The sequence below is a fragment of the Theropithecus gelada genome, chromosome 8 (assembly GCF_003255815.1).
Source record: "Theropithecus gelada isolate Dixy chromosome 8, Tgel_1.0, whole genome shotgun sequence".
NCBI lineage: Eukaryota > Metazoa > Chordata > Mammalia > Primates > Cercopithecidae > Theropithecus > Theropithecus gelada.
This window is the reverse complement of record NC_037676.1, coordinates 5,009,656-5,035,923: the sequence shown is the minus strand read 5'-3', so window position 1 is coordinate 5,035,923 and position 26,268 is coordinate 5,009,656. Positions and strand designations below refer to the sequence as shown.

The 26,268-nt window shown below is 42.5% G+C and overlaps 2 protein-coding genes across 6 annotated transcripts in view; one reads left to right on the top strand and one right to left on the bottom strand.

Moving 5' to 3' along the window:
* ANGPT2 (angiopoietin 2) overlaps positions 1 to 16,634 on the bottom strand; it is a 63,369-nt gene extending 46,735 nt beyond the window's left edge. For all 3 annotated transcript variants that reach the window (XM_025393872.1, XM_025393873.1, XM_025393874.1), the window contains exon 1: positions 15,755 to 16,634. In XM_025393872.1, the coding sequence (XP_025249657.1) occupies positions 15,755 to 16,042 (288 nt within the window). In that variant the 5' untranslated portion in view covers positions 16,043 to 16,634. The remainder of the gene's footprint in view (positions 1 to 15,754) is intronic.
* Positions 1 to 26,268, top strand: part of MCPH1 (microcephalin 1) — a 241,095-nt gene that overhangs the window by 138,114 nt on the left and 76,713 nt on the right. The gene's annotated exons all lie outside the window — the stretch shown is intronic.

Here is a 26,268-nt window from a genome sequence, read left to right as displayed (position 1 = left end):
CCTAACTTCTGAGATCACTAGGAAAAACAGCCGTGTTCCTTGCAAGCTGGCTGGCTGGCCCTGTCTTCTTTCAGGTGAACAGCATTTGTAACTACCGTGTACCTCGGAACAAGTGTTCTCAGAGCAACATGCACATGTTCCATGGGTACCCATGGTTGCCTTCGGGCTAATGCGTTTTTGGAAGTGTAGATGGGTGCCAGTCTTACAAAACTCATGTGGTCCATTTCTGCTTGTAATTTATAGTTTGCCTCCTTGCCATCCTCACTTGCTCTAAGATGAACTAGTTTTATAACATTAGATTATACAGAAAAGCCAAATTTACTTGAACACCACAGCAATTTGGGAAGTAAACTTTCAGTGTGATTCTCCAAATGCTTGTGGTAAAAGTACAGGGACTTGAATCATTTTCCCATCATGAGTTTCAGTTATGGAGACCCGCCCCCTCTTTCTGACCCTCCTGCCTTGCATGCGTGTCTCTTGCAATGGAAGCTAGTGGAAAATTCCTCTCCCCTTTCACTCCGCTGTCATGAGTTATAAAAAGCATGCCATTCAGAATTGACGTTTTCTTCTGCAGGCTTGAATTTTTACTCAACAACCGGAAGGGAAAAAAATTATTTCAAGAGATATTTCTCTATTTATCGAAGGGGCACAGAGCCACAGCAGCACTTTGGACCACCGTAGAATGGCTGACTCACTTGCCTCATCAGTAGATGGGCACATGTTCCTATCAAACAGTGAGTGCCTTTGAGTGATGGTGTGTGACACACAGCGCAGCAGCGCCATTTCTCAGAGCTGCAGCAACACTGGTTCACACAAGTCACTAGAGATTCCCATCTCCACTGACTCACTCAGTGGGAACAAAAGCTCCCATGCCGGTGGGAATGTGGGGCCAGGGGAGCACCGGAAGAAGGGAGCCGTGGCAGAGGTTTTCCTATTGTTAGGTTTGTTTGTTTGTTTCAGTGAGTCATCTTACCCCCATTTTTTTTTTTTAACCAAAACTCACTGTGGTTACTTCTCTAGTTTGGGTTATGACTCCTACAAGCCAGTTTAATTGTATCAGTGGTAGTGAATTCTTGAAAGCTTCCCTCAGTTGTAGAAGTTTAGTTTCAAATTGAAGTGGTCCAAGTGCCAGCTTAAGCTTTGTGGTTTAGCGTCTTTATTGAATCCCCCGCAGCGGAAGAACCTACATTGGAGTTTTGGCTGCTCTTTGGGATTCGAATTATGAGTAGTTGGTTCCACTAGAATCTTGGCCCTCTCCTCAAGTGGCTTGAGGCACACTTTGACTTTAGGAGGCCAAAGTTAGAGCCTACGTGAAGGCTTTGTCCAAAATGCTTTTCCTGCACCCCAGCATTTTCAGGTGGTGTGTGTAGACCTGACAGTACTCTACTCGTGCCTGACTTCCCAGCTGTTGGTCCCCTGCCAGTTAGATGCCTTTCACGGACAAGTCCATGCTAGCCTAAGAAATTTCCCGAAAATGGCAGTGTTAAACTCAGAATTGGGATTTGGATCCTCATCTCAATCATTATCCCCAGTGGTCACTAGCCCTCCTCTGGCCAGCTCGAGGAAAATGCTGGGGTTTTCATTGCAGCGTACTTGCATATCAGTGGTCCTAGTAAGCGCTCAAGAGGAAAGATCAGACCAGCCAAACTTGCAAGGCAGGCTGATGAGCCAAGGTACAGAAAGTACACCTCTTGGATTTTTATAATGATGGCCATAAGTCATACAAGGTGAAGCTTAATGCAATTTAGAAAGATTTGAGGCTGGGCGTGGTGGCTCAAGCCTGTAATCCCAGCACTTTGGGAGGCCGAGACAGGCAGATCACAAGGTCAGGAGATCGAGACCATCCTGGCTAACCTGGTGAAACCCCGTCTCTACTAAAAACTACAAAAAAACTAGCCGGGCGCGGTGGCGGGCGCCTATAGTCCCAGCTACTCGGGAGGCTGAGGCAGGAGAATGGCGGGAACCCGGGAGACGGAGCTTGCAGTGAGCTGAGATCCGGCCACTGCACTCCAGCCTGGGCGGCAGAGCGAGACTCTGTCTCAAAAAAAAAAGAGAAAGATTTGAAAAAAAGGAAGAAAGGCCCTCTTGCTCACAGAAGCAAGCTCTCATTGGGAAAATTGTTGTGTATAACAAGCATCTCTCTCTGGTGATGCTGGAAAAATAAGGTGCTATCAGGGAGGAAGGGAAGGGTTGAAAGACCAGAGTGAGCAGCAGATAGGCACTTGGGTCCTTCCTTTTATTCCCACCCTCTTTTCCACTGGCTGTTGATAAAGTTTCATCACTTTTTAGCTGTCTGTTGTATTTCAGTACCTCCTTGTTAACCTCTGATTATAACCTGGGGAGAATTATGTTTGACCAGTACTTAATGAATCAATCTAATCCTCAAAAGTTGGTTCTGGGCACCACGGAATAAACACCAAGACCACTCAACATATTTTCTGAAGAGTGGATTTCATTAGAAGGCAGGTTAGTCTTGGAACTCAGTCAAAGCAGCTTTAAGTCAGTCCAGCTCCACAGATTTCAGAGATAACAGTACAAGAAAAATGATACATGGGTTTGTACAGTTAAGTGTTGAAGTGTTGACTTCCATAAAAGAACACAAATGTCAATCTACAGCAGTACCATGGGTATGTAAATTGTGTTATACAGCAAAACACTGCACAGTGACAGGAAAGAACAAACTTTAACATGCACAACAGCATGGATGCATCACAGATAAAAGAGAGCAGAAAGGAGTATGCACTGATTGTTCCAATTATATGACATTCAAAACTTAGCAAAATTAACCCATGGTGGGTGACAAAGCAGAGTCGGGATTGTCCTTGAGAAGAGGGGGATATTGACGAGGAGGGACCTGAGGAAGCCACTGCAGGGCGGGAAGCCTTGTGTATCTTGAGCTGGGTGGTTATCACACAGGTGCGCACAGATATGGATGAGGAGGGGCATGGGGGAGCCATGTGCAGGGCAGGAAGTCCTCTATATCTTGAGCTGGGTGGTCATTGCACAGGTATAAAAATTTACGAAGTTGTACAGTCACGATTTGTGAATTTTATTCTATGTAAGTTATATCTAAAAAAAAAAACAAAAAAAAAAAAACTAGATTCCCTAAAACAGAGACAGCAGGGCTCGAGTCTGAGCTATAGCCATGCCAGCATCTAGATCCATGAAGAGGTTGGGGTTGGCCTTGCCCAGGTGATCACTCGGGGATGGGGGCGTGCTGTGAATGGAAGATGTGCCTGCTATCAGCGCTGATTTTGCCCACCCTTTATTTCTACAACGCCGTCTTCAAAAGAATTACACTTCAATTTTATACCAACTATCGTGCCTCTTCATGAATCCCTCCCCATCTGGAAAGCCTCGCCAAGCTGCCGCTCCATCTCCAGATTCTTCTCACTGGCTGCCGCTAGGTGGCTGCGAAGGGTGGCAGCGTCACTGGTGCCCAGCTCAGGCCACAGCCATGTGGAAGCTGAATCCCCGGGGACTCTGCCTCTCCCTGTGTGTGTGGGTCCTGGGAGTGAAGCAGTGTGGCGTGGGGTGGTTGCACACACCCCCAACTGCAGGGCTGCACCCAGACACGTGCGGTGACCCCGGCTCTGCAGCCACTTGTTGCCCTGGCACCAAGCCAGCCACTCAGCATCCAGCACCTCCTCACCTCTCCTCTGGGGTGAAGCAGAAACAAAAGTATGTGCCAAAATTGTTCTGCTCACCGTGTCCCAGATTTTCCACATCTGTTCCCACCTGGGGTGCGGGGTGTGCTTCTGGTGTGACAGCTGTGGGCTGTGTAGGGTGGCGGGCGTTGGCGGTGAAGTCTGTTGTCCCTCCTGACCCACACACGAGGGGGTGTGGATTTTATATTGACATCTTTTTAAAATCTGTTTTATTGGAAGAGGCTCTGAAAGGAAGACATTTTATCAGAGTTTTGCGGCCTGTGTACGTTCTGATACCTCTCAGAGCTCGAGCTTCTTACCCATATAGGACAAGCTGTTGTGAAATTGAGTGAGACGACATAGCCACATGGCGTGCACCTGATAAATGCCACCACAGTGATGGTCAGCAGCGTGGTCACCACTGTCATTTCACAATCGCAGCCCAAGGCGCCCAGGGGGAAGGAGTGCCTCTCTCTGTTTTGACCTTCTCTGACTGTTGTCCTAATAAACAGTGTCCTTTCTGCAAGAAGCTGTAGACTTTTGAAACAAGCAAGTGAAGGCGCTCCAAGGCCCTTGTTTTGAGAAGGGGCAAGTGCGTTCGGTAAGGGATTTCCTCAGGTGCTTACGTTCCACGGCTCCTGGGCCCCTGACTCAAGGCTGACCATCTCTGCTGATACTGACTTAGGATTTTAAATCACTTAAAATTGAGCTGGATAGAGAAAAGGTCCTAGTTCAGCTGAGAGGTCTGCTTATTCATGATTTTTTTTCTTCTTTCTCATGCAGAGACTGTTTATTTTAGTAGCAGTGGTATTTGGGGGTGAAGAAGGGGAAAGGCAGAGTAGTGTGCCATCAATTCCACGCATGGCAGCTGTGACGTCTTCATGGCACGAGACAGGCCAATTATGTAACCGTAAACAAATTATATGTATTAAAAGTTGCCCAATTAAAGGTAAAAGCATGTATGGATTTATTGTTTTTGTTATTACCTAGAAGGGAGCCATGCTGTATTTGAAAAATATGCACAATTTCACATCACAAAATAACCAGTTGTTATTTGAAGGGATGGTGTTCTGATTAGTCTTAATTTTTTAACTCATAACATTTTTGTCCCAATCATCAACACTGTTAAGAACAGGTCACTGGTACAGTTAAGTTAAAAATGATTCAGGTCAGGAATTCCTGTCATTAACAATTTTTTATATTAAAGTTGGAAAAGTTTAAGGAAATTTAAGAACCTATTCCTTAATAGTTAAAAAAATAAGGAATTTCATATATGCCAAATGTTAAGCATAGATAATTAGCTTGTGGTTGGAATTTGATGGTTTTATGTTATTCAGCAAAATACAATAATGTACTTTCTCGGGCAGCATTTTTACACCAACATTTCCCATTAAGACCAGTTTGTTTAGGGAATTTTTAAGCTACATCTGTATGTAATAATTTTTTGAGATTCCAAAGACTACACAGTCTAATAAAACTCTAATCCTTCAACTATCATCAGACTAATGTTTGTAATCATCCAGTAGATGACCAAGAATTGATATCATCTGTTGATTCCAGAAATTATGGCAGAGAAAATGCTGTCAGGAACCCAAAGAAAATCAGAGGAAATGGTACCTCTTAGAAATTCTGAATCTTTTCTACTAAGATTTGTGGCTTGACTGCTTAACCCCCAAATGCCTGCTTAGAAGGTAGTTTGGGGCTATATTGTAATAATCATTTAGTTCCTGCCTTCTTCTGCCATAGAAACAACATGCAGAAGCAGCATTGCTTACGACACACACGGAACCTGAAGGGATGAATTACATGTGATGATGGAATGTGGTCACATTAATGCAGTCACAGCAGTGTGTTACCCAATGGACAGTACTGGAGCGGTTTCCACAGAGGCATTCATGCGATATGCAGAATACAGACATTTTACACAAACACTTACGATGGTCCTTTTCAGTGTTGAAAAGGAATTCATTATCTTTCAGAGTAAACATGTGCTTTGAGGCATATAACTCGGAGGTATAGAAGTTAGATCATTTAACCCAATGAGTGTGACTGGAATTAGAACCTTTAACTAATGTGAGATGTAGTATAGATCTTGATAAGTGTCTTTCTGGTGTTCCTGTTAAAATTCATTCTAATTATAGTTCCTGCAATTGTGTAGCATCGTATGGTTTCCAACACCCTTTGCTATCCATCATCTTATTTGAAACACATAATAATCTTACAGGTTCACTGATGTAGGTAACAACACTGGTACCGTTTCTGAAGATACACAGTGATTGTTTCGGCCAGTTAATTAAGGCAAGAGATCACTAAACAATCATTCTACAGTTATTCCTACTTTTTTTTTTTTAAAAGTCACTTATTAAGTGAAAGAAGCCAATCTGAAAAGGCTATATATTTTATGATTCCAACTCTATGACCTTCTGGAAAAGGGAAAACTGAAGATAGTAAAAGGATCAGGGGTTTCCAGGGTTAAGGGGAAGAAAGGCTGTGCAGGCAGAGCACACAGGACTCTTAGGGCAGTGAAGCTGCTCTGTGTGATTCTTCAGTGGTGGATCCATGGCTTCATACATTTGTCCAAACCCACAGAATGTACAACATGTGAACTGCGGGCTCTGGGTGATAATGATGTGTCAATGTAGATTCATCAGTTTTAACAAACGCACCACTCTGGTGCAGGATGTGGATCGTAGGGGAGGTGACTGTGTGTGTGCCACAGAGGGGGGATGTCAGAACTCTCTGTACTTTTCTCTCAATGTTGCTGTGAATCTAAAACTGCTCTAAAAAAAATAGTCTTTTAAAAAATCATTTACTACATATGAAAAGGAACAAGTAAAGCAACAACAACAAAATGTTATTCTGTAGTTTCAGATTGCACCAGTAAACCTAGCCAGCCCTCACTAGGGTCTTCTGATGGTTATATAGTTAAAAGTACACCAGCACCCCTGAGAGTAACTTCAGAGGCACGCTGGTCTAATGATAATGGCGTCGACTTCACACGTCAACATTTTTTTTTAAAGTAGATTTTCTTGAATCTGATCATGTCCAAGATACCTCTTCTTTTGGTATAGAATGCCTTTATTCAAACTACAGGAGAACGCGAACATATCCCTTTGCTGTAGTTTGGCTAAATTCCTGAGGCTGGCTTGGGCCAGAAACAAAATCCCTGAAATGGTCTCTCTTTTTTTTTTTTTTTTTTTTTTTTTAACCCTCTCCCTTTTTCCTTCTGGTTGGTGGTCTTGGGGCCTCCAAGGCCCCTCAGGCAGAGGGGAACTGGCAGTTTCCCCATTCGTTTTTGGCACTTCTTGAACGGAAAAGCGAACGTCAGACGGGCCTTATAAAGTCCCACGTGATTCAGCCACCCATACCGAGGATGGCCCTGGCCGTAGATTTACACATAAGACAATTTCATGGCGTATTTTCCCCTTTGGCTGTTGAATGTAACTACCAAGATATGCGTTGGGCAGACAAAATAGAAATCTTCCGTGTGTAGCATGTCCAGTTGGATACTGTTCGTGACATAGAGACGAGCCCACAACTCGGGTTTAACCTTCATCCTTGAAATTTGCCAGAACAAAATTTTCATAATGAAGGTGCTAATGTATTTTCTGAAATACTGAGTACTTCAGAAAGGGAGATGTGGGTGGTATCTAGTAGCCTTGTGATAAGACCCGTATTAGACTAATAGGAGTTTATCCCCAGATTAAGCCACCTGGACAGTCCACCTCCAGTCAACAAGAGTGTTAACATGGGAGTAAGTGTGACAAATGCCCAGTTGGTCTGGACTAAATGTGACAAAATTGAGAAACAGATCCTACAAGAGCTGGATTTTAAAAAGAGAGGAAAAAAAAAATGGAAAGGCTAGCTGCTTGCTTCTTTTTAAGACTTTGTTCATGTTCTCTCCCCCAAAAGCCAATTATGATTATAATTAATCAGCCCACAGAAAATGATTCCTTCTCTATGAGATGTCATCAACATGATAAAATAATCCATTTCCCAAGACTTGTATATCTTAGTATCTCATCTCTTTAAAAAGCTCCATTGTCCATAAAAATTATAAAATTACATATTTTTTAATGACAGGTAATTTTTAATGTATATTTTTAATTTGGTCGTTGGTTTTAAAAATGTTAAAATATTAAATATCAACTATGAATATTTTGTGGTGGTAAGTTGTCAGGTTAATGCAAAGATTCCAAAAATAATTCACAGACATGTGAAAGGTTGCTCAGAGGGAGAACCAGTCTGATTTTGGAGAAAGTAATCACCATCAGATGAGCCCTCCGGGGGAGCGGGAGAGTCCACAGGTTTCAGTGAGGTTCTAGATGAATTGCAAAGAGAGGTTTTAGCTGGTTGCAGGAGGGGCTCTGGTAAAAGGCTTAGGTCCAGTTCTCAGGAGTTTTTTAATAGGTTTCACATCTTTTGTCAACTGATGCAAGGAAGGATTAGGACAGAAAAGAAAGGTGATTTCATGGAGAAATATCTAATTAAAATATTAAAGACAGTCGGCTGGCATACCTGACCTACAGTCCCGGCGGTGGTAGGCAGAGTTCCTTTCCCTGTTTTTAAACCACACATAAAACAATCATTTTAATCCCAACAAATGGTTCAAACTGTTATTCTAAACCACTGCCCATGATTTTTTTTTTTTTTTACTGTTTTTATTTACATCAAATCATTCAACTTGACATCATTTTCTTTTTAAGCATTAACATAATGCAAGTGCCAGGCCGTTTTTGGTGATCCCATCTGTAGAAGGTTAGATGGACAATAACACTCAAATAGTTTTTAAACTCTAATAGTGGGAAGGCAAGGCCACATGGAACTTCCCTGAGACTGAATTTCATTGGCCTGCCTTTCAAGTGGTGTACTGTGAAATCCAGCATTTCACCCCGTCAACTTCCAGAACAGGGCTGTAACTAGATGTATGGTTTGTAGGAATATCCATGTATACTTCCCCTTGTTTATAACAACTTGTGGTGGGGGGAGGGGTTGTCCTTTTTTTTTTTTTTGAGACAGGATCTCACTGTGTCACCCAGGCTGGAGAACAATGGTGCCATCCTGGCTCACTGCAGCCTCCATCTTCTCAGTTCAAATGATCCTCCCACCTCACCCTTCTGAGTAGCTGGGACTACAGGTGTTACCACCACGCCTGGGTTATTTTTGTATTTTTTGGTAGAGATGGGGTTTCATCATGTTGGCCAGGCTGGTTTTGAACTCCTGAGCTCAAGCGATCCACCTGCTTCAGCCACCCAAAGTGCTGGAATTACAGGCATGAGCCACTGCACCCAGCCACCTAAATTTGTTTTTAGTCTTCTGAACTATTAAATAGTTGTACCAATTAAACCAATTGCACCAATTCTACTACAAGGTGGAATTTCTTATCATTCCTTTACAAACAGGATATTCCCAGTTGCTTGTTTCTGCTTGTTTTCTTAGCAGCTTCAGCACCATCCTCACATAGAAGGGCTGGCGTCTCACCTTTCTAGGGGTGAGAACAAAGCTGTGCTCTCAGCAACCGGAATCTGTCAAGTCTTCTGTGGGGACTTGGTATTTCAGGTCCTGATGCTGGCCTAGGAGTGCCCTGCACTTGTCTAAAGATTGGAGTCCCAGTGGGTGAGAATTGCTGCCAAGACTAACCAGGGGTGTCAGCCAGTTACTTAACTTCTCAGGCTCACTTTTTTTTTTATTTTTAATAAAAACAAATTATTGAAGAGGTAATTTTAATAAGTACTATATAATAAGTACTATAGCATATACAGTGTTTACATATAGGCATTAAATATTAAGAATGTTTATTTCAGAATCATATAATTATACCTAATATTTACTTTTTGTCAGTCTTTGTATATTCTCCATTTTTTGCAATATCCATATATTACTTAGGTAATAGTAATAGCAACCATTCAAAAATAGTTCTCATTGATTTTCCTTTTATAAAAGGGTTTCCATGTAGTGACCAAGGACTTAACATCATCCCCACCCCACAGTCCCGCCCATGCCTGACTCCCTTTGCGCTGTGTTTAATTTCTCATTTCATTCATTTACCCTTCTGTGCAGCACATACCAGCTGCTGCTACACTACACGTTCTGACCAAAGCATAGGCATTGTCTTTTTTTTTTTTTTTTAAAGAGACAGGGTCTCACTCTGTTGCCCAGGCTGCTGTGCAATGGCGCCATCATAGTTCACTGCAACCTTGACTTCCTGGGCTCAGGCAATCCTCCCACCTCAGCCTCCCAAGTAGCTGGAACCACAGCTGCATGCCATGGTAGAGATGGGGTCTCACTCTGTTAACTAGGCTGGTCTTGAACTCCTGGCCTCAAAGTGTCCTCCCATCTCGGCCTCTCAAAGCTCTAGGATTACAGGTGTGAGCCACTGTGCCTGGCTTTAGGCATTTTCTTCCCCCCCTGACTTCTTCCAGGCACCTAGAACCAACACTGCCTGGACACGTGTAGGTCCTCGATAAATATTTTTTGAACAAATAAATAAACTTTCATGGCTCCTGCCCCGAACTTGAAACCCCCCAAGGAGGGGGGGCGGGGTCGTGTGGTGTTCACTCACTCATGCGAATGAACTGAGAAATAACGCACTTCTGCCCAAATTCATACTCATTCACACTCCTCTCAGCAGCTTTCTGCAGTCTTCCCAGCCCCACGGAAAAGTCTGCTTTTGTCAGAGGGGGGGATATGCGTGCTTTCCCGTATTTACTTTACTGCTGGGCAATCCATACAAGGCAGCTAAACTGCAGAGGGCACTGGTGTTAGCATGCCCCGTGTTTATAAGGGACTTAAAAAAATATACAGGCTTGCATCCACCATACCTACCATACTTGCATGCTAGAGATATTCCCGGGACAAAATGAGGTGAGGTGTGGACAGTGCTTTAAAGTGATTCAGAGCTACCCTGTTAGGATCGCTACCTTAGTGATGAATGGTGCGGCTGCAAAGTTGAGTGGCTGTCTTTATATCAGAATAATTCGAGAATAATTTAGGAGAAAATTCTCATTGTTAGGTTCCTTCAAGCCCAAGGAGGCTATAGTGAAAAGAGAATAGGTGTTGGCTGTCTAGATGGGCCCTGTTTAATTAGAGTCGACTGTATCAGTTGCCAAATGAAGCCAATCTTACAGGACTATCCTATAGAACAAATATGTATTTTATGTATTTAATATATGTGTATGTGTAAACACACACACACACACACAAACATACATATATACAGGGAGAGAAAGAATGGTTTGCCTGCTGACTTGCCATTAAGTACCGTAAACATCCTGCAAATTGTGAACAGCTAATTGGAAAACAGTCTGTCCATGTTCGTGATTCATTGTATGCATCCTCTTGATCTCAACTCAGGAAATCCACAAAGCTGTCCAGGCCCTGCTGTCATTTTGTGGCCAGATATGGAAAGATATAAACCACCTCCTTTCTTCCCTGTCAAAACAGTTGTGCCACATCCTCCCTCTTTTCCTCATCTTGACTGACTCCCTCACAGGTGGTGTCTCTGTCTCTCCTGCCCCTGCCCCCACATACACCTTTATTTCTTTACCTCAATCTTTCAAATTTGCTCTTTGTTCCTAAATACAATCTTCCTTCCAACCTCTTGTCATGTCATTTGTGGGCCAGGAAAGATCCTGATTACACTACAATGCCACTGTACATGTTTTAAAAAGAAGGAAAGCTGTACATTTGATATTAAATTTGGCATTTTAAATAAAGGGCTGGTAAAAGAAATCTCTGAGTGCTAATCTCCAAGAAAGGGATGGAAGACTGGGGAAGGAGAATCTGCTTCCTATTTCCACCATTTCAATAGCCTGACATATTTTTTTACCTTGCCCATATCTTACTTTCATAATATTTTTGTTTTATTTTTTAAATTACTCCCATGATGGTAGAGTTGATTTGAACTCTTGTTTTTCCATTTTAAATATACAAAATTTCAGTTATTTTATGGATTAAAATAAGCACCATGGACCATCCTGAGCATCTGATCACCACTGATAAGACGATTATCCTTCTCAAGTTCCGTGTACACTTGTGGATTACAGATACACTTGTGGATTACAACCTGTTTGACAACTGTAAAGAGCCAAATTGATTAAAATCAGAAAAATTTCAGACTTCAGTATTGAGACTATATGGATTATCTGGTGTCTCAGTATAAGGTAAGATTATGGAAATCCATTTCCTAGTTCTAGACTCTGCAAGCAAATAGTATGATATCTGACTAGTTAATCCAGTATTTCAGACAACGCCATATAGTAAACAAAGACTACTTGACCACAGAAAACAAATGATATATGTATAATATATAATCCACATAGAGTAAACATGTATTATATTTTATATATTTTATATACTGTAGAGGCACATATTGTACTACACATATACATATTGCATAAGAGATATAGTAAACTATATTTGTATTTTCCAAAATTAAATATATTGCACTTCCCCTACCATAGTGAAACTGTCTCTTCTACATTCCTTACTGCATTCCTTACTATATAGTAATACTAACACTGAGCACAATCATATTTCACCACTCAGGATGTAGCCAGCGGATACAGTAATGGTTCTTGTCCTCCACTATCACAAGAGACCAGTGGCTGTGAATGAGATGGGATTTTTTTCTTTCCTCTAATGAACCAAGCCCTGGGTTTTATTGTTGTTGTTTTAATATACAGCTAATGAGTGTTTTGTAGCCACACACGACAACACACACACACACAGTCCCTAGCAAGGGCAGGGTGGGGCTGGCGGGCTTGGTTCCTCTACGAGCCTCTCACCTTCCGTTTCTCCCAGTGACAGCAGCTATGTTTGAAGAGCATAACTGCATGGTTTCCTATGCATTGATTCATGAGTAGTAGCTATCACATCTTATTAAAAAGATATACTGTTATTACTTTTAAAGAAAGAAAAAGATTGCAATTCACATTTACAGTTTCCAGCCTGTTCTTGTGTCGTTTAAAAAACAAACAAACAAATAAAAAAGATGGCAGAGGAAATGTTTGCATCCATAGTAGGCATCAAGTTTATTTTTCAAATCATTCTGTTTTAAAGCGTTCATAGACTTGCAGTTGTTTATAGGTATGAGGCACTCATCAGTGTGAAATAGTTATTTCCTTTCCATATTTCCTCTTATCAGGAAAAAAAAATCCCTTTGGTCTCCTAACAAAATACAATCCGTTTTGCTAAATTATTTGTGAGTTTTTATAAAGTGTGTTTAATATCACCAGGGCAGAGGTTCAGACTGGTTGCAGGATTAGCAAGAGAGACGTAGCATGAGTAGTCTTTGGTCCATTGCAGTGTGTTTCATGTGCTAGCGATCATGAATTTATCTTATCCTTGTTTAACTACTACACAGCGAGTGAGCTGTCCTGTATTGTTCCATTCATATTCCTCTGAGTTCATTCAGAAGCCTGACACTTCCTTTGCCGGACAGATAAAAGGGGCAGCGTGGGACCTTTCGGTGATGTGAAACCTGCTTTCTTAGTCGAAGCTCCCTAGGCTATGCCGACCACTCAGACGTTGAACTACTATTTATTTGCCCTAAAATGAACCAGAAACTTGGTCTTAATTTCCTTCCTGACAAGTGTTTTAATTTCCTAAAAGTGTACAGATTTTGTAATGGGTTGTTTTTCAGTCTTTCATTTTTAGTGCTGATCCAGGAGAGAAAGGAGATATGGAAACTTTTTTTTTTTTCCCCAAAAAATAGCTCAAAAGAAAATATGTAAAACCATGAAAAACACAGAATTGTGCTGCTGCTTTCTGTGCTAATCAAATCAGTGGGTGTTAGGTTGTAATGATGACCCTTTAACTGTGTGGCTTATCTATCATTCCATTTTATATTATTTTCTTCCTCATGAGAAAATCAGTGTTTATTATCACAGGTGACAAAACACAGGAGAAACACAAACAGAGAGGTTACATTTAATCACTTTAAGTGGGTTTCATCTTTGCTTTTTTGTTTTCATTCCCAAGCCAGAAGCCTGTAAACCAAGCGAGAGTGCAAATTGCCTTTCTCAGGTGCACATCGCTGAGATAGGCTGGGAGAACAGGTGTGGAGCTCGTGCAAAGATAAACATTAAGTCATTCTTGGTGAAACGGTATTTAACTAGACAGCTGAAGACGGACTTTTGAAATAGCATTGTGATACTGCTGTTCAAATATTGACTCAGTGAACCTGGAAAGGAAGAAATTTTGGTCGCCTAACATAGAATTCCTTGTCTTTTTCTGTCTTTATCTCAAAGACCCAACAGAAGGGGTAGTTTACCTAAGAAAGAAATATGAGCTTTGCTTATGGAGTTTCAGGTATACCTAACGTAGGCTTAATTAAGCAAATACAATTTAGCAGCCTTGCATTTAGCAAAGCAGTCTTTTATGTTTCCTGGCCATTTCTTCTAGGAGATGACTTGCCCGTCGGGCAGATTAGAATATTTACTGCAATGCGTCTTTCATCCCTCACTGTGACTCTGTAACTACGGTAGATGTGGGAAAGTCATTAAACATCAGCATGACGATTTACAAAGAAATAGGAAGTTCAAGTTAAGCAGATATTTAGGATATAGTTTGCCTTCCACACATTTCAACCTGTGTTGCTGCATACTTTTTAAGCTTAGCATAATTATTTACACAGCTATGAATTTTAGAAGATGTTTAAAAGCACACCACAGTGACCTGGGAAAGGAGGGAGACTTACTGGAGCACTTAGCCAGGAGCTTGAAAAGACATTGCTAGTGAGTTTTATATTACATGAAATCTGTATTTGATAGGTCATTTTGGTAAGTTTTTGTTGTTCTCAATGACTCCTCTTGACACAGTAACCAGTGGTTCTGGGAACATTCATTCACATTGATTCATTTAAGCTCATGACTCAAATAATAACTTAGTTGTTTTCTCTCTGAAGGTAGGGGAGGTAATGAGAAGCACAGATTAGGCTCCAAAATCTGTTCTGAGATTCAAATAAGGTGTCCTAACAAAAGGCTTATGGTGAAATGAAAGAGTGAGAAAATTGTGCTTTTCTAGGGTAACGTGTCAAATGAGGCTTACCAACTTTTAAAAGACTTTATATACCTTTAGATAATGACATTCCCTGCCATGTAAACATTGTGATGTAATGGCATCATCATGCTACTTAACAATTAATGTATGCATTTTGTTTAAACTTCCTTTAGAATACATATAGTCCATATAAAGAAAATTCCAGGGTCGTTTTGGGTTTTATATAAATAGCTCCCATGTTTACATGTGAAAAAAATTATTTGTGAAAGAAAAACAGAGCTTTCAATATCCTATTTTGGTTACATCTCCATAAAAAGTCTAGGAAACAGTGGGATCATCTGTGAAACAGTGGAATCACCCCAAGAACAAACTGTCAGATCGTCCTGTCATGGCATGACTTGGACATAACCGTCCCACGTGGGGACGCATGCCGCACTGGTTGCTGGAGCTGACGGGGGCTGCAGTGCTGAATACCTTTGGGAGGCTTGGGAAATGTGCCCCTGTTTACACACGGCAAAAGCCCTTAGCAGTAGGGCCCTGAGATTCTGAGAAACACAAGGTCTGCTTTATTTAATTTCCTCTCGTTTACCAAGAGTCACAACCTATTTTAGTAAATAAATTCAGGAAATTGGTAAAGCACTTTACTCCATCCGTTATGCCTCGGTCATCAGCATGCTTGTCACGGTCTTCCTGGCTCGCGGGCTGCTGTGGCTCACAGCCTTCCCTCACTTGCCTGCAACCAGCTGAGAACCTCCGTGGTGATGGGTGTTACTGAGCTTAAACGATGTAAACAAACAAAACGGCACACAAGTTGTGCAGAGAAGTGTATTTCCTCTACCTTGTTAGTAGAGATTTCTAACTTTAGAGATTTTCTGTATTGACTCTGGCATTCTTTCCAAATAATTATTTTCACCCCGGGGACGACCCACACACCCTGGGATAGAATAAAAGAAATGATCTTTCATTTGAGGGTACCAGCAACCCGCTCTCCAGCTCTAATCCTCTTTATCCTTCTTCTGTTTTTTTGGTTGTTAAAACCTGAGCTGCTGCCAAGCGGATCTTAATAGCATGGATTGTTCACAAAGACAGATGGATTTTTTTCCTACCTTCATTAGCCACTGAGTGTTGTTTTCCATGATGTTCTCCAGCACTTGCAGCCTCTGCACCGAGTCATCGTATTCTAGCGGCGCGTCCCTCTGCACAGCATTGGACACGTAGGGGCTGGAGGAAGAGCGGCAGTTGTCCATCTCTGGCAGGAGGAAAGTGTAGCTGCAGGACCCATGCTGGACCTGATACTGCTTCTTTCCTATGCTGTCCGTGCTCTTCCGAAAGTTGTTATAGGCTGCGGCCAAGACAAGATCACAGCTCAGGGTAAAGAAAACAATCTGCCACATTCTTTCTTCAGTAATAAGCCAGCAGCTTAGCAAACTTGAAGGCACACACAGGTCCAGAGTCCCGAGCTGCTGCCGTCTAAAACGCAGGGCTCCTACGCTGCCATGGCTGGGTCCGTCAATGAAAGTCTTCTCTTTCCTCTTTTTCCAGTAGCAAACTTGGTTTTTAGTGCTGTGTTCTCTCCAGGCATGCAGTAAACTGTCAGATTGCAGTGGGAAGAACAGTCCTGCTCACTTGGGAGGGCTGTGTCAGCTTTTACAGAGCAGCTTTCACGGTCCTTTGTTCCTCTCTCCCCAGATCCTACAGTGTCAGTATCCGAATCAATCACTTTCCTTTCCTTATATGATAAGTTGATAAGAGCAGCCAGACATGTGTAGTGGGCTGCTCCGCCCTCCTGGCTTATCCGTTATCTTCCCGTAGGGGGTCACTAGCCAGGCAACAGGAAAAATCAGAGCAGAATGCCTGCCGTCCAACCAGGACCCATGCCGCAGAAACCCTCTGGGAAAAACCGATCCGTCACAGGACCCCTGGGCATTTCCTAGGCACCACCCCAATTAAGTATTTCCTAGAGAGAGCAGTTGATCTCTTTTGTCTGAAACTGATTTTGCCGTGCTAAACTGGCAAAATATCTGAGGTAATAACTTTTATGTTAAAGTACAATGAAAGTTCCTGTTTTTTCCTTTAGGAATAAAAATACTACAAATAGGTCAGGACTTCGGTTTATTTTTGTTATTACAAATAAAGAGGAAGAAGTTTGGCTCCTGTAAACGTGTGCCTTTTCAGAGGGAAAAATAGATTCATTGATATTAGTTGATTCTTGAAACACTAGCCAAGTTAGAAAAGATTTTCATTTCAAAACAGTTGGATAGGGAGATCTTCTGTTATTAAGTCACGTTAGAAACATCAGTTTCTGAGCTCTGACCTTTATTCTTTAAAAAAAATCCACTTGGATAGTCACACTAACAATGCACTGTACTGATTAAGTTCATTGCATTACAATAGAGAAATTAGAGTTTAAGTGTGTGTGTAGAAAGAAGAACACAAACTTTTTTTTTTTTTTTTTTTTTTTTTTGTGAGATGGAGTCTTGCTCTGTCGCCCAGGCTAGAGTGCAGTGGGGTGATTTCGGCCCACTGCAACCTCTGCCTCCCGGGTTCAAGTAATTCTCTTGCCTCAGGCTCCTGAGCAGCTGGGATTACAGGCGCACGCCACCACGCCCAGCTAATTTTTATATTTTTAGTAGAGGCGGGGTTTCACCATGGTAGTCAGGCTGGTCTCAAACTCCTGACCTTGTGATCGACTCGCCCCTGGCCTCCCAAAGTGCTGGGATTGCAGGCGTGAGCCACCGTGCCCAGCCCACAAACTTCTTTATTGTGTCGGGATTTGTTGACATCTCAGCATTTTGTAACACATTATCAATTACATTAGTCCCCCTTGGTATTAGACTCAGACAAGTCACTTCCCTATTTTAATTAAGCTCTAATGTCCTCATCTGTGCAATTCAAGGGGTGCACTCACAGGATTTTTCAACTTCAATCCTATGGCTCTGTAAATCCTACGAGTCAGTTCCTTTAACAACTAAAACTTAATACTTCAGAGATTAATAATATGTTAACTCACCAGCCCAAGTGTACATAGGGAAAAAGCCCCTTGCCTTTGCTGTGGTTTGTTTATCTCTCAAGATACAAGGTTTATTATTCCCAGTGAGCGCTGAATACCTGGTACCCTGACTTAACAGACCACGTCTACCCATAAAAGATCTTTATTTTTCACTAAGTTCTCACCGAAAGACAGCCTTTCCTTTATCTGTGAATAGTTAACGAACAGCAGTGTGAATATCTGTGACTTTCTCGTCCTCAGAAATCAGCTATTTTTATTCGCTGTCACAAGACTCTGAAATACGTTTTTATTAAACCCACCCCTAGATCTTGCTACTGCACATTTGAATAAAGTAGCATGTGTCTTGTTTTGAGAAGGTGTTTATAGGCTTCACCAGACAACCACAGGGTTCTGTCACGCAGAAAAGCTGGAAGACGCTCTCTGGAAAGATTCCATTAGCAGAAGAGGTCCTATGATTCCACCGAGGTTCTGGACATGGTTTCCACTAAGGGAACCCATGAAAGATGCTATACCCATCCAGACAGTGCTCCGTCGAATAAAGCATATAGGTCTTAAAGATGAGACCTGTGTTAGAACCCTGCTTCTGTGTGACCTCCGGCAAATGCTTCAATTCTCGAAGCCTCGGTCTCCCTACTCATAAAATGGAGATCATTTTTTCTCTGTAGGGTTTTTAGGATTAAGATATAATTGTGTGTTTAGAAATATTCGTTCCTTTTCTTTACAGGCATGTTCCATTAGATGGGAATCAGTTCTTCCACCATCAAATAGTGTAACTGTGCTATTCTCTGAATGTGAGGCAGTGCCATAGGGTGCAATTTTTTTATTTCCTGTTTGAAAAAGTGTATTATAAGGTATTAATATCACATATGTGGTTTTACCTTTTTTTACGATTATTTTTTGTAGAGACAGGGTCTCACTGTCGTTGCCCAGGCTGGTCTTGAACTCCTGGCATTCAGTGATCCTCTTGCTTTGGCCTCCCAAAGTGCTCGGATCACAGGTGTGAGCCACTGCACCTGGCCGGCATATGTGGTTTTAAAAGTCATTCAGTTGTCTTCCAGGCAAATAGGGTAGTTTAAAAGGAACAATAGAAAGTGGGCACACCACAGTACTTTTTGTCTGCCAGCCTTGTGTCAGACACCACGCTATGCACTGGGGATAGAGATGAAGGCAACTGGGTATCTGACCTAAAGAAGCTAATAGTGTATGGAGAGGGAGAGACCCATGTACAAATTGGATGTGATAAGAGAGAGCAGTCAGAGCACACAGGAAGACAATGATGCTTCTGGGCAGATAACATGCTGTGCGCAGCTGGCATGGACTCCGTCCTTTTCAAATCCCCTCAAGTTCTGAACATGGGAGGAACAGCTCTTTGGAGATTCCTAAATGGAAATTATCCAAACTAGAGAGTCAGGGGAAGCTCTATCAGACCTGGAGTTGGCAAACTCTGTAAAGTGTCAGATGGTAACAATGTTCGGCTTTGCAGGCTATACGGCCACCATCGCCACCACCCAAAGCTGATGTGGTGCAAAGCAGCTATGGACAGCCTAACTGAGTGAGCGTGCTGGGCTCCAGTAAAGCTTTATTCGTGGTACTAAATTTGAATTTCTTTTAATTTTCACATCATGAAATATTCTCTGTATTTTCTCCAATCATTTAAAAGTTTAAAAAACATTCTTAGCTCATAGGCTGTTAGAAACCAGGCCTGGACTGGAGCTTGCTGGCCTCCGAGAGCCTAGGTGGTCTGTGGGGGTAGGAGGTGCTGGGCAAGGCTGTCCACAGTGCACGCGGTGTGGTGACCGTGTGTGGTTGGCAGGGCCGTCGGCAGTACACACAGTGCAGCCACCACTGTGTGTGGTCAGCAAGGCCATCCACGGTCTACACAGTGCAATAACCATGTGTGTGGTCAGCAAGGCCATCCACGGTCTACACAGTGCAATAACCATGTGTGGTGAGCAAGGCCATCCACGGTCTACACAGTGCAATAACTATGTGTGGTCAGCAAGGCTATCCACGGTCTACACTGTGCAATAACCATGTGTGGTGAGCAAGGCCATTGACACTGTATGCCATGCAGCAACCGTGTGTGGTCAGCAAGGCCATGGATAGTGCACGCAGTACAGTGACCATGTGTGATCAGCAAGGCCATAGATAGTGCATGCAGTGTGATGACCACGTGTGGTTGGCATGGCTGTTGACTGCACACAGTGTGGTGACCATGTATGATCGGCAAGGCCATGGATAGTGCACACAACGCGGTGACCAGTGTGATTGGCAAGGCCATGGATAGTGCACACGGCGTGGTGACCGTGTGTGATCGGCAAGGCCATGGATAGTGCACACGGTGTGGTGACTATGTGGGATCGGCAAGGCCATGGATAGTGCACATGGTGTGGGATCGGCAAGGCCATGGATAGTGCACACGGCGTGGTGACCATGTGGGATCGGCAAGGCCACGGATAGTGCACACGGTGTGGTGACCATGTGTGATCGGCAAGGCCATGGATAGTACACACGGTGTGGTGACCATGTGTGATCGGCAAGGCCATGGATAATGCACACGGCGCGGTGACCGTGTATGATCGGCAAGGCCATGGATAGTGCACACGGCGTGGTGACCGTGTGGGATCGGCAAGGCCATGGATAGTATACACGGTGCGGTGACCATGTGAGATCAGCAAGGCCATGGATGGTACACACGATGTGGTGACCATGTGTGATTGGCAAGCCCACGGATAGTGCACATGGTGCGGTGACCATGTGTGATCGGCAAGGCCATGGATAGTGCACACGGTGCGGTGACCATGTGTGGTCGGCAAGGCCACGGATAGTGCACACGGCGTGGTGACCATGTGGGATCGGCAAGGCCATGGATAGTGCACACGATGTGGTGACCATGTGTGATCGGCAAGGCCACGGATGGTGCACACGGTGTGGTGACCATGTGTGGTCGGCAAGGCCATGGATAGTGCACAGAGTGTGGTGACCACCGTGTGAACAGGGGAGAGCTGCTGCCTCGGCTCAGCCTTCTGTGTGACTGCTTACAGGGGCTTACTAAAGGGATAGAATAGGTGCCCAGAGAAAGTGCCACATTGAAGTGAATCAGGGATGCCAGGTAGGGAGAGGGGCCAGGAAGTGGCCTGGGGAGCTCAGAGCTGCGGCCCCTAGGGAAGTGGAGGCAGGGTCCATCAGGCCACTGACCAGGAAGCCTGGGGGAGGCAAGGGAAGGCCCTTGAAGGCATTAGGTGTAGAGCCTGGAGCTGTGGGTGTCCAGTAACACCGCCATGCAGCCTGGGGGTCTGAGGCCACCCATCTGGGACCCCTTCACTCTAAATGAGGCTTGGCTGGGGGGTCTCAGAACTCCAGAGAAAATCTTGGGTGTTCCTCCCTGCTGTACTTCAGGCAAGAGGCAGGTGAGACTGTCAGATGAGAAACATTGTCGCAGGTTCCCAAAAGCCACCTGCCTACCCACCCAATTTTTTTCCGTAATCGTGCTGCTGAACAGCTGTGCATAGTGCGATTTATTTCCTTAATCCTGTTTGGTTTCTCCCCCATATTGTGTGTCATCAACTGACATTTCAGAGGTTCCCATGTGTTCTCTGTGGAACTGTCTCAAGTTCTTATTACCCTGGTTGACGACACCAGAAAAACCACAGCTACCTACTCCCAGAAAGAGGCCAATGTTACAAAGAACCTCGTGGCCAGCCCTTTTGGCTCAGTTTGCCCAGTTGGAGGCCCTAAGGCACAAACAAGAAAAGCCAAAGGGCCTCCTGAGGACCGTGGAAGTGGGTGGTGCGTGGACCCATCACTGGCTGAATGTGGAATAGGACTCATGACAGCCAAACCATCCCAGGTTCCCTCAGAGCGATCCACGCAGCTCTCATAAGCAACCAGAAACCAAAAACAGATGCTAAGTCAGCACAAAGTGGGGCAGCCCCCAAGCTATGGGTGGCCAAACAGAATTTCCAAGTGGGCCCCCGTGACCCCTGCTGTTGTCCAGCAGGCCAGTTTAATACTCAGCATTTATCCAAATCAAGGGATGGAAATGGGGCCACCAGCCTGACCCAGGCCCGGGGTCGTTTTGCCTTTCCAACTGGTACAGTCCCAGCAATGCATTGGCCAGCATGCAATTTGAAAAAGCCCTGCTGAGCTGAAAAACACATGGAAAGGGCTCAGACATACTTAAAGGCACATTGCTGCCCTGCATTTATAGGGCAGTTTGTTCTGACATCATTTTCCATCAGGCCTGGGCAACCCCTCCTGAGACTGTCTCCCATCCTTAGCGTGGCCTGACCGGCTACAGGCTGCTTTCCTCCCACCGCCACTGCCTGCAGGCCTGGGAGGCAGTGACTGCTGCAGGCTTATTTGGGCAGCCTGGCCTTAATTTTTGGAAAGTGCCTTGTTGATGTATGAGGAACTTCCAGGGCTGAAATAGTTTAAAAAATGAAGCTGGGACACTGTGTTTTGATTTTAGCCATTTGCAGACAGAGGGGCACACTCGGGACTCTTGGGCGCCTGGCACACTAAACTGGGAGGGACTTTGGAGACATCTTGGCCATCTAAATCAGTCAACATGTTTATATACACAACTTAATGTTCGGTATACAGGGAAAACCATTAGAAGGTTTGCTGCACATAAAACTGTTGTTAAAGTTATTTTTATTACTTCCCCCCGCAAATTGTATGCAATAATTAATAAGAACTAAAGTCACAACTGGCACAACACCTGCCCCCCTGCCAAAAAAAAAAAAAAAATCTGCTTTCTGAAAGCAGGCTCCCTATAGAGTGATTCCTTTATATGCCTCCTGGAAGATCTGTTTCGACTCCATTTTTATATACGTTGAACCAGATTTGAAGACCCACAAATGTAGTCTAGAGCCATTTTGCAAAAATGTTGCTGCATCAACCGTTACCATTCCCCAGAGCGGCTCATCATGTTACTAGTGTTCAATCCTGACTTTGGAATGCTAGGAAGGATAATTCCAGCCATAGGATTTCAAAAAAGTACCAAAGGAAAGCCCCTTCAAGTTACCGTAAGGACAGAAGAAAAGGAAGAAAAGTATAAACACACACGTATAAACATGTAAGGTAGCTTTTGTCCCCATACCAGATAAGGAAATCAAGTCTCAGTGAAGAGAGAGACAAGAATTCCCTTAGCCAAGTGCCTGTGTGTGTGTCTGTCTTTTACGTTAATGGTTATGAATGTAAGGAGAATTTAAAGCAATAATTTTGCCCCTCTTTAACATGGCAAATACAACCTCCTTTAGAGATCATCAGGAATCACTATGCAGTACTGGCCGTCACCTCTGTGCAGCACAAACACACATCCCGAGTGACAGAATCCATCTCACTGCCAAAGACTCTTAGCGGCCTTCAGTCCTCTTGAGCTGGAGCTGCTGAGTCTTGTATGGAAGCTCACCGGACATCCCATGTGGACCTCGGGCATCTGAGCTGGGACCATCCTATTACAAGTGCAGAAACCACATCATTAATGCAGACCTGAAATCAAATCGTTACTAGCTTAGGACAGAATCCTTGGAAATCCAACATACTGTCTAAATGGATCAGTTAAGCTTTATATGTACATTCTATATACCCTTTCATTGTTTGGGCTTAAATAACTTTTCTGCTTTGTCTGGTTTAATTTCATCCGATGTGGATCGCTGGAAGAATATGATGTATATTTTAGAATAGAAACAGTTCTGAGATGCAATTTAGCACCATTTCCTGTTCTAGTTGCAATTAAATATAAATATAGCATTTGACATAAAATAGCTGGCCCAATATATTTAGAGTACAAGTTAAGTGTCATCCGCTTGGAATTGGGCATTGACTCCGCAGAATTCACCTTTGTACAAGGTGAGCAAATGTATATTTGTTAAAAATAAGTATCTGACTGCCAAAACGGACAGAAAGCTCTTTGCCAGATGTGTTTTCAGGCCATTTCCTTTCCTGGGAAACAGCCATTTCCCCCGCATTATAGTTGTGTTTTCATTTGCGGGTAGATAGAGTAAGCGCAGGAGTTATAAGGACCCAGGCCTCCACAGCCCAGGCCTTATCTCGGACAATTATCTTTCTCCTCGCAGCTGTGTAACTTCTGTTTGACACAGAACCACAGAAACCCTGTTAGTGGGAAGGATCAGAGTCAACAGGAGAAAATCTTCATTGTTCATGTGACTTCTCAGGTGCTTGGCATTCTTCTTTAGGTGGTTTATGGACGTTCCAAGTACTCATTCATTCTGACTTATCTGTGTTCATTGTGAAATTGTGTGTGAATGACATTTAGAGCAGATGGATTATTGTTGTTGTTGTTGTTGTTTTTTAAAGAAACTTAAGAGATTCATTCCCGAATCTTTCCCAGTTTGTACTACCGCAAACCAGCATCACATCTGCTAAAGAATTTCATATTTTAGAGCTGCATTGTATATCATATGGAACCTGAAGGACTTTGAAGGGAAGAGTTTTTATTTACTAGTAGCTTGGGAAATATCCAAGTAACTTTTTTTTTTTTTTAAGAAAAAAATTCCTTGCGTTTTTAGAAATAGTTTACATGATTGTTATGCTGTTTGATTTTTAAATATTTTCATTCTCTAGTATTATTATGGAATATTTTATTTTCCCATCAAAAAAATGCCAGAAGGTCAAGATACAAGTCACAACATTAAAAGGGAGTGGATACAATTCTAAAACAATAGATGAGTACATTTGCCTGATAATATTTTTGCCAGTAATTCTGTGTCCTGTTTTCTCCCTGTAGAAAGAAATGCTAAACATTTTTTTTCAATGGATTGATGTCAGTGTTTACTAACATGACCTGTGTTAAGTCAAATAAAGTCTTTCCTTTGACAAACACCATATTTCATGAGTGGCTTTGAGGTGGGCTTATTTGTTATAATTCACATTAAATGTTCCCCAATCCATTTCATAAATGTTGTAGAGATCTCAACGTCCATTGCTTCTAAAAAATATGTCCAGTCTCTTTATCATAACCATCCTAATAAAGATCTAAATTTCTTAGAGTGAATTCTCATTTGAAAGTGGCTTAATGCCAACTAGATTAATTCTTGTTTAATCTAAATTTATAAAATTTTTATCATAATTATTGAGAAACCTTTTTTAAAAAGAAATAAAAGTGTCATATGTGCTATTTACATTAAGATATATTATCTCTCTTGGTTATAGGTTAACATAAATAAAATTGCTTATGTCAAAGAAGTAAAAAAAAGCCCATGACCTCCTTTTGGTATCCCTGTCCATCTGGCGGACTTTATATGAAAAAATCTTCCTGTGGGAAATTAGGCTTGATTATAGACTTACAAGTACAAAAAGGAGTTTTTGAAGAATTATATTAGAATTATAATAAATAGTTACACATAAAAGGAAGGGATGTTTGCTTTAAGTGTATAAAAATACTCCTTGTCACTCTTGTCCCCTCATGAATCTTAGTTGTCTGATGATGATTCAAGTCTTTCCTAATAATTCAGAATGTATTTCTCCACTTTTTCTCTTAGAAATGCTATTTCAAGCAGTTTGGTACCCCATTAATAATAAAGCATACTTCCCTAAAATGCTCCATTTCAAGTAAGGGGTCTAAAAGTCAAAGACAGACTGACACAAAAGAGAAAAGTAAATTGGACAAAGACTGAAGAGAATTTTAAGTAAAATTTCAGTATTAAGTTCTTGACATCGGTTTCCCTCAAGGGGAAAAAAAAAAAATCAATAACGTATTTTGAAAGCCTGAAACTATTCTAGTAAAATATTTACAGAAAAAAATAATAGGTACATTCCTCCCAAATCCTGATGCACGTTTAAATCACCTTTTTTATTTATAGATCAAAAAGTCTTGCTTGACTACAATAAAAATTAAAAAATGGTACCTATTTAAGATGCAAGTATCGAATTCACTTGTAATACTCACTAGCTCCCTCTGCTGATCTCCTATCAAGTGACAGGCAAATCTATCCATGATTGTTATTACAGTTGTTAATGGAAATAATAGGTAATTTAGGACCTACATCAATTGCAACTAAAATACAACCTACAATGCTTTCATTTTAATTTTAATGCGAAAGCATATCACACCATATACAGACGTTAAAGATAGATGTGCACACACACGGTGAAAAAATACTTTTAGGCATTGATTTAGCATACATAGACCTAGGAGCTGTCTCTGTATCCTCAGGTGATAAGGTTACTACTATTGCAACAGCAGAAAAAGAGGTTTGTACTGTCTGGCTTCATGAGGAGCCAATTTAGAGACCAATCCTGCTCACCCCAAGCTTACAGTCTAAAAAGGTGAAGAGATGTCCCATCTCAATGCACAAGCATTGCTGCATAAGGCGCTGGGTAGTACAGGAGGGAGCCCCCACATGGGAAACCTCCCAAACCACGTGAGGGCTACGTGAACAGCAGGAATAGTTTCACTATTTAGATCCACATTGTTACTTATTTAAGAAGAACATACTCTGCCCTTTCTCCCTTCCTGAATAAAGACCAAAACTGAGGGAAATTACATTCCAGGCTGAGAAAATTGCCTGTACACTTAATAAATAAATAAATAAATATAAATAAATAAATAAATAAAAGACAGGACCATGGAACTTAAAAGAA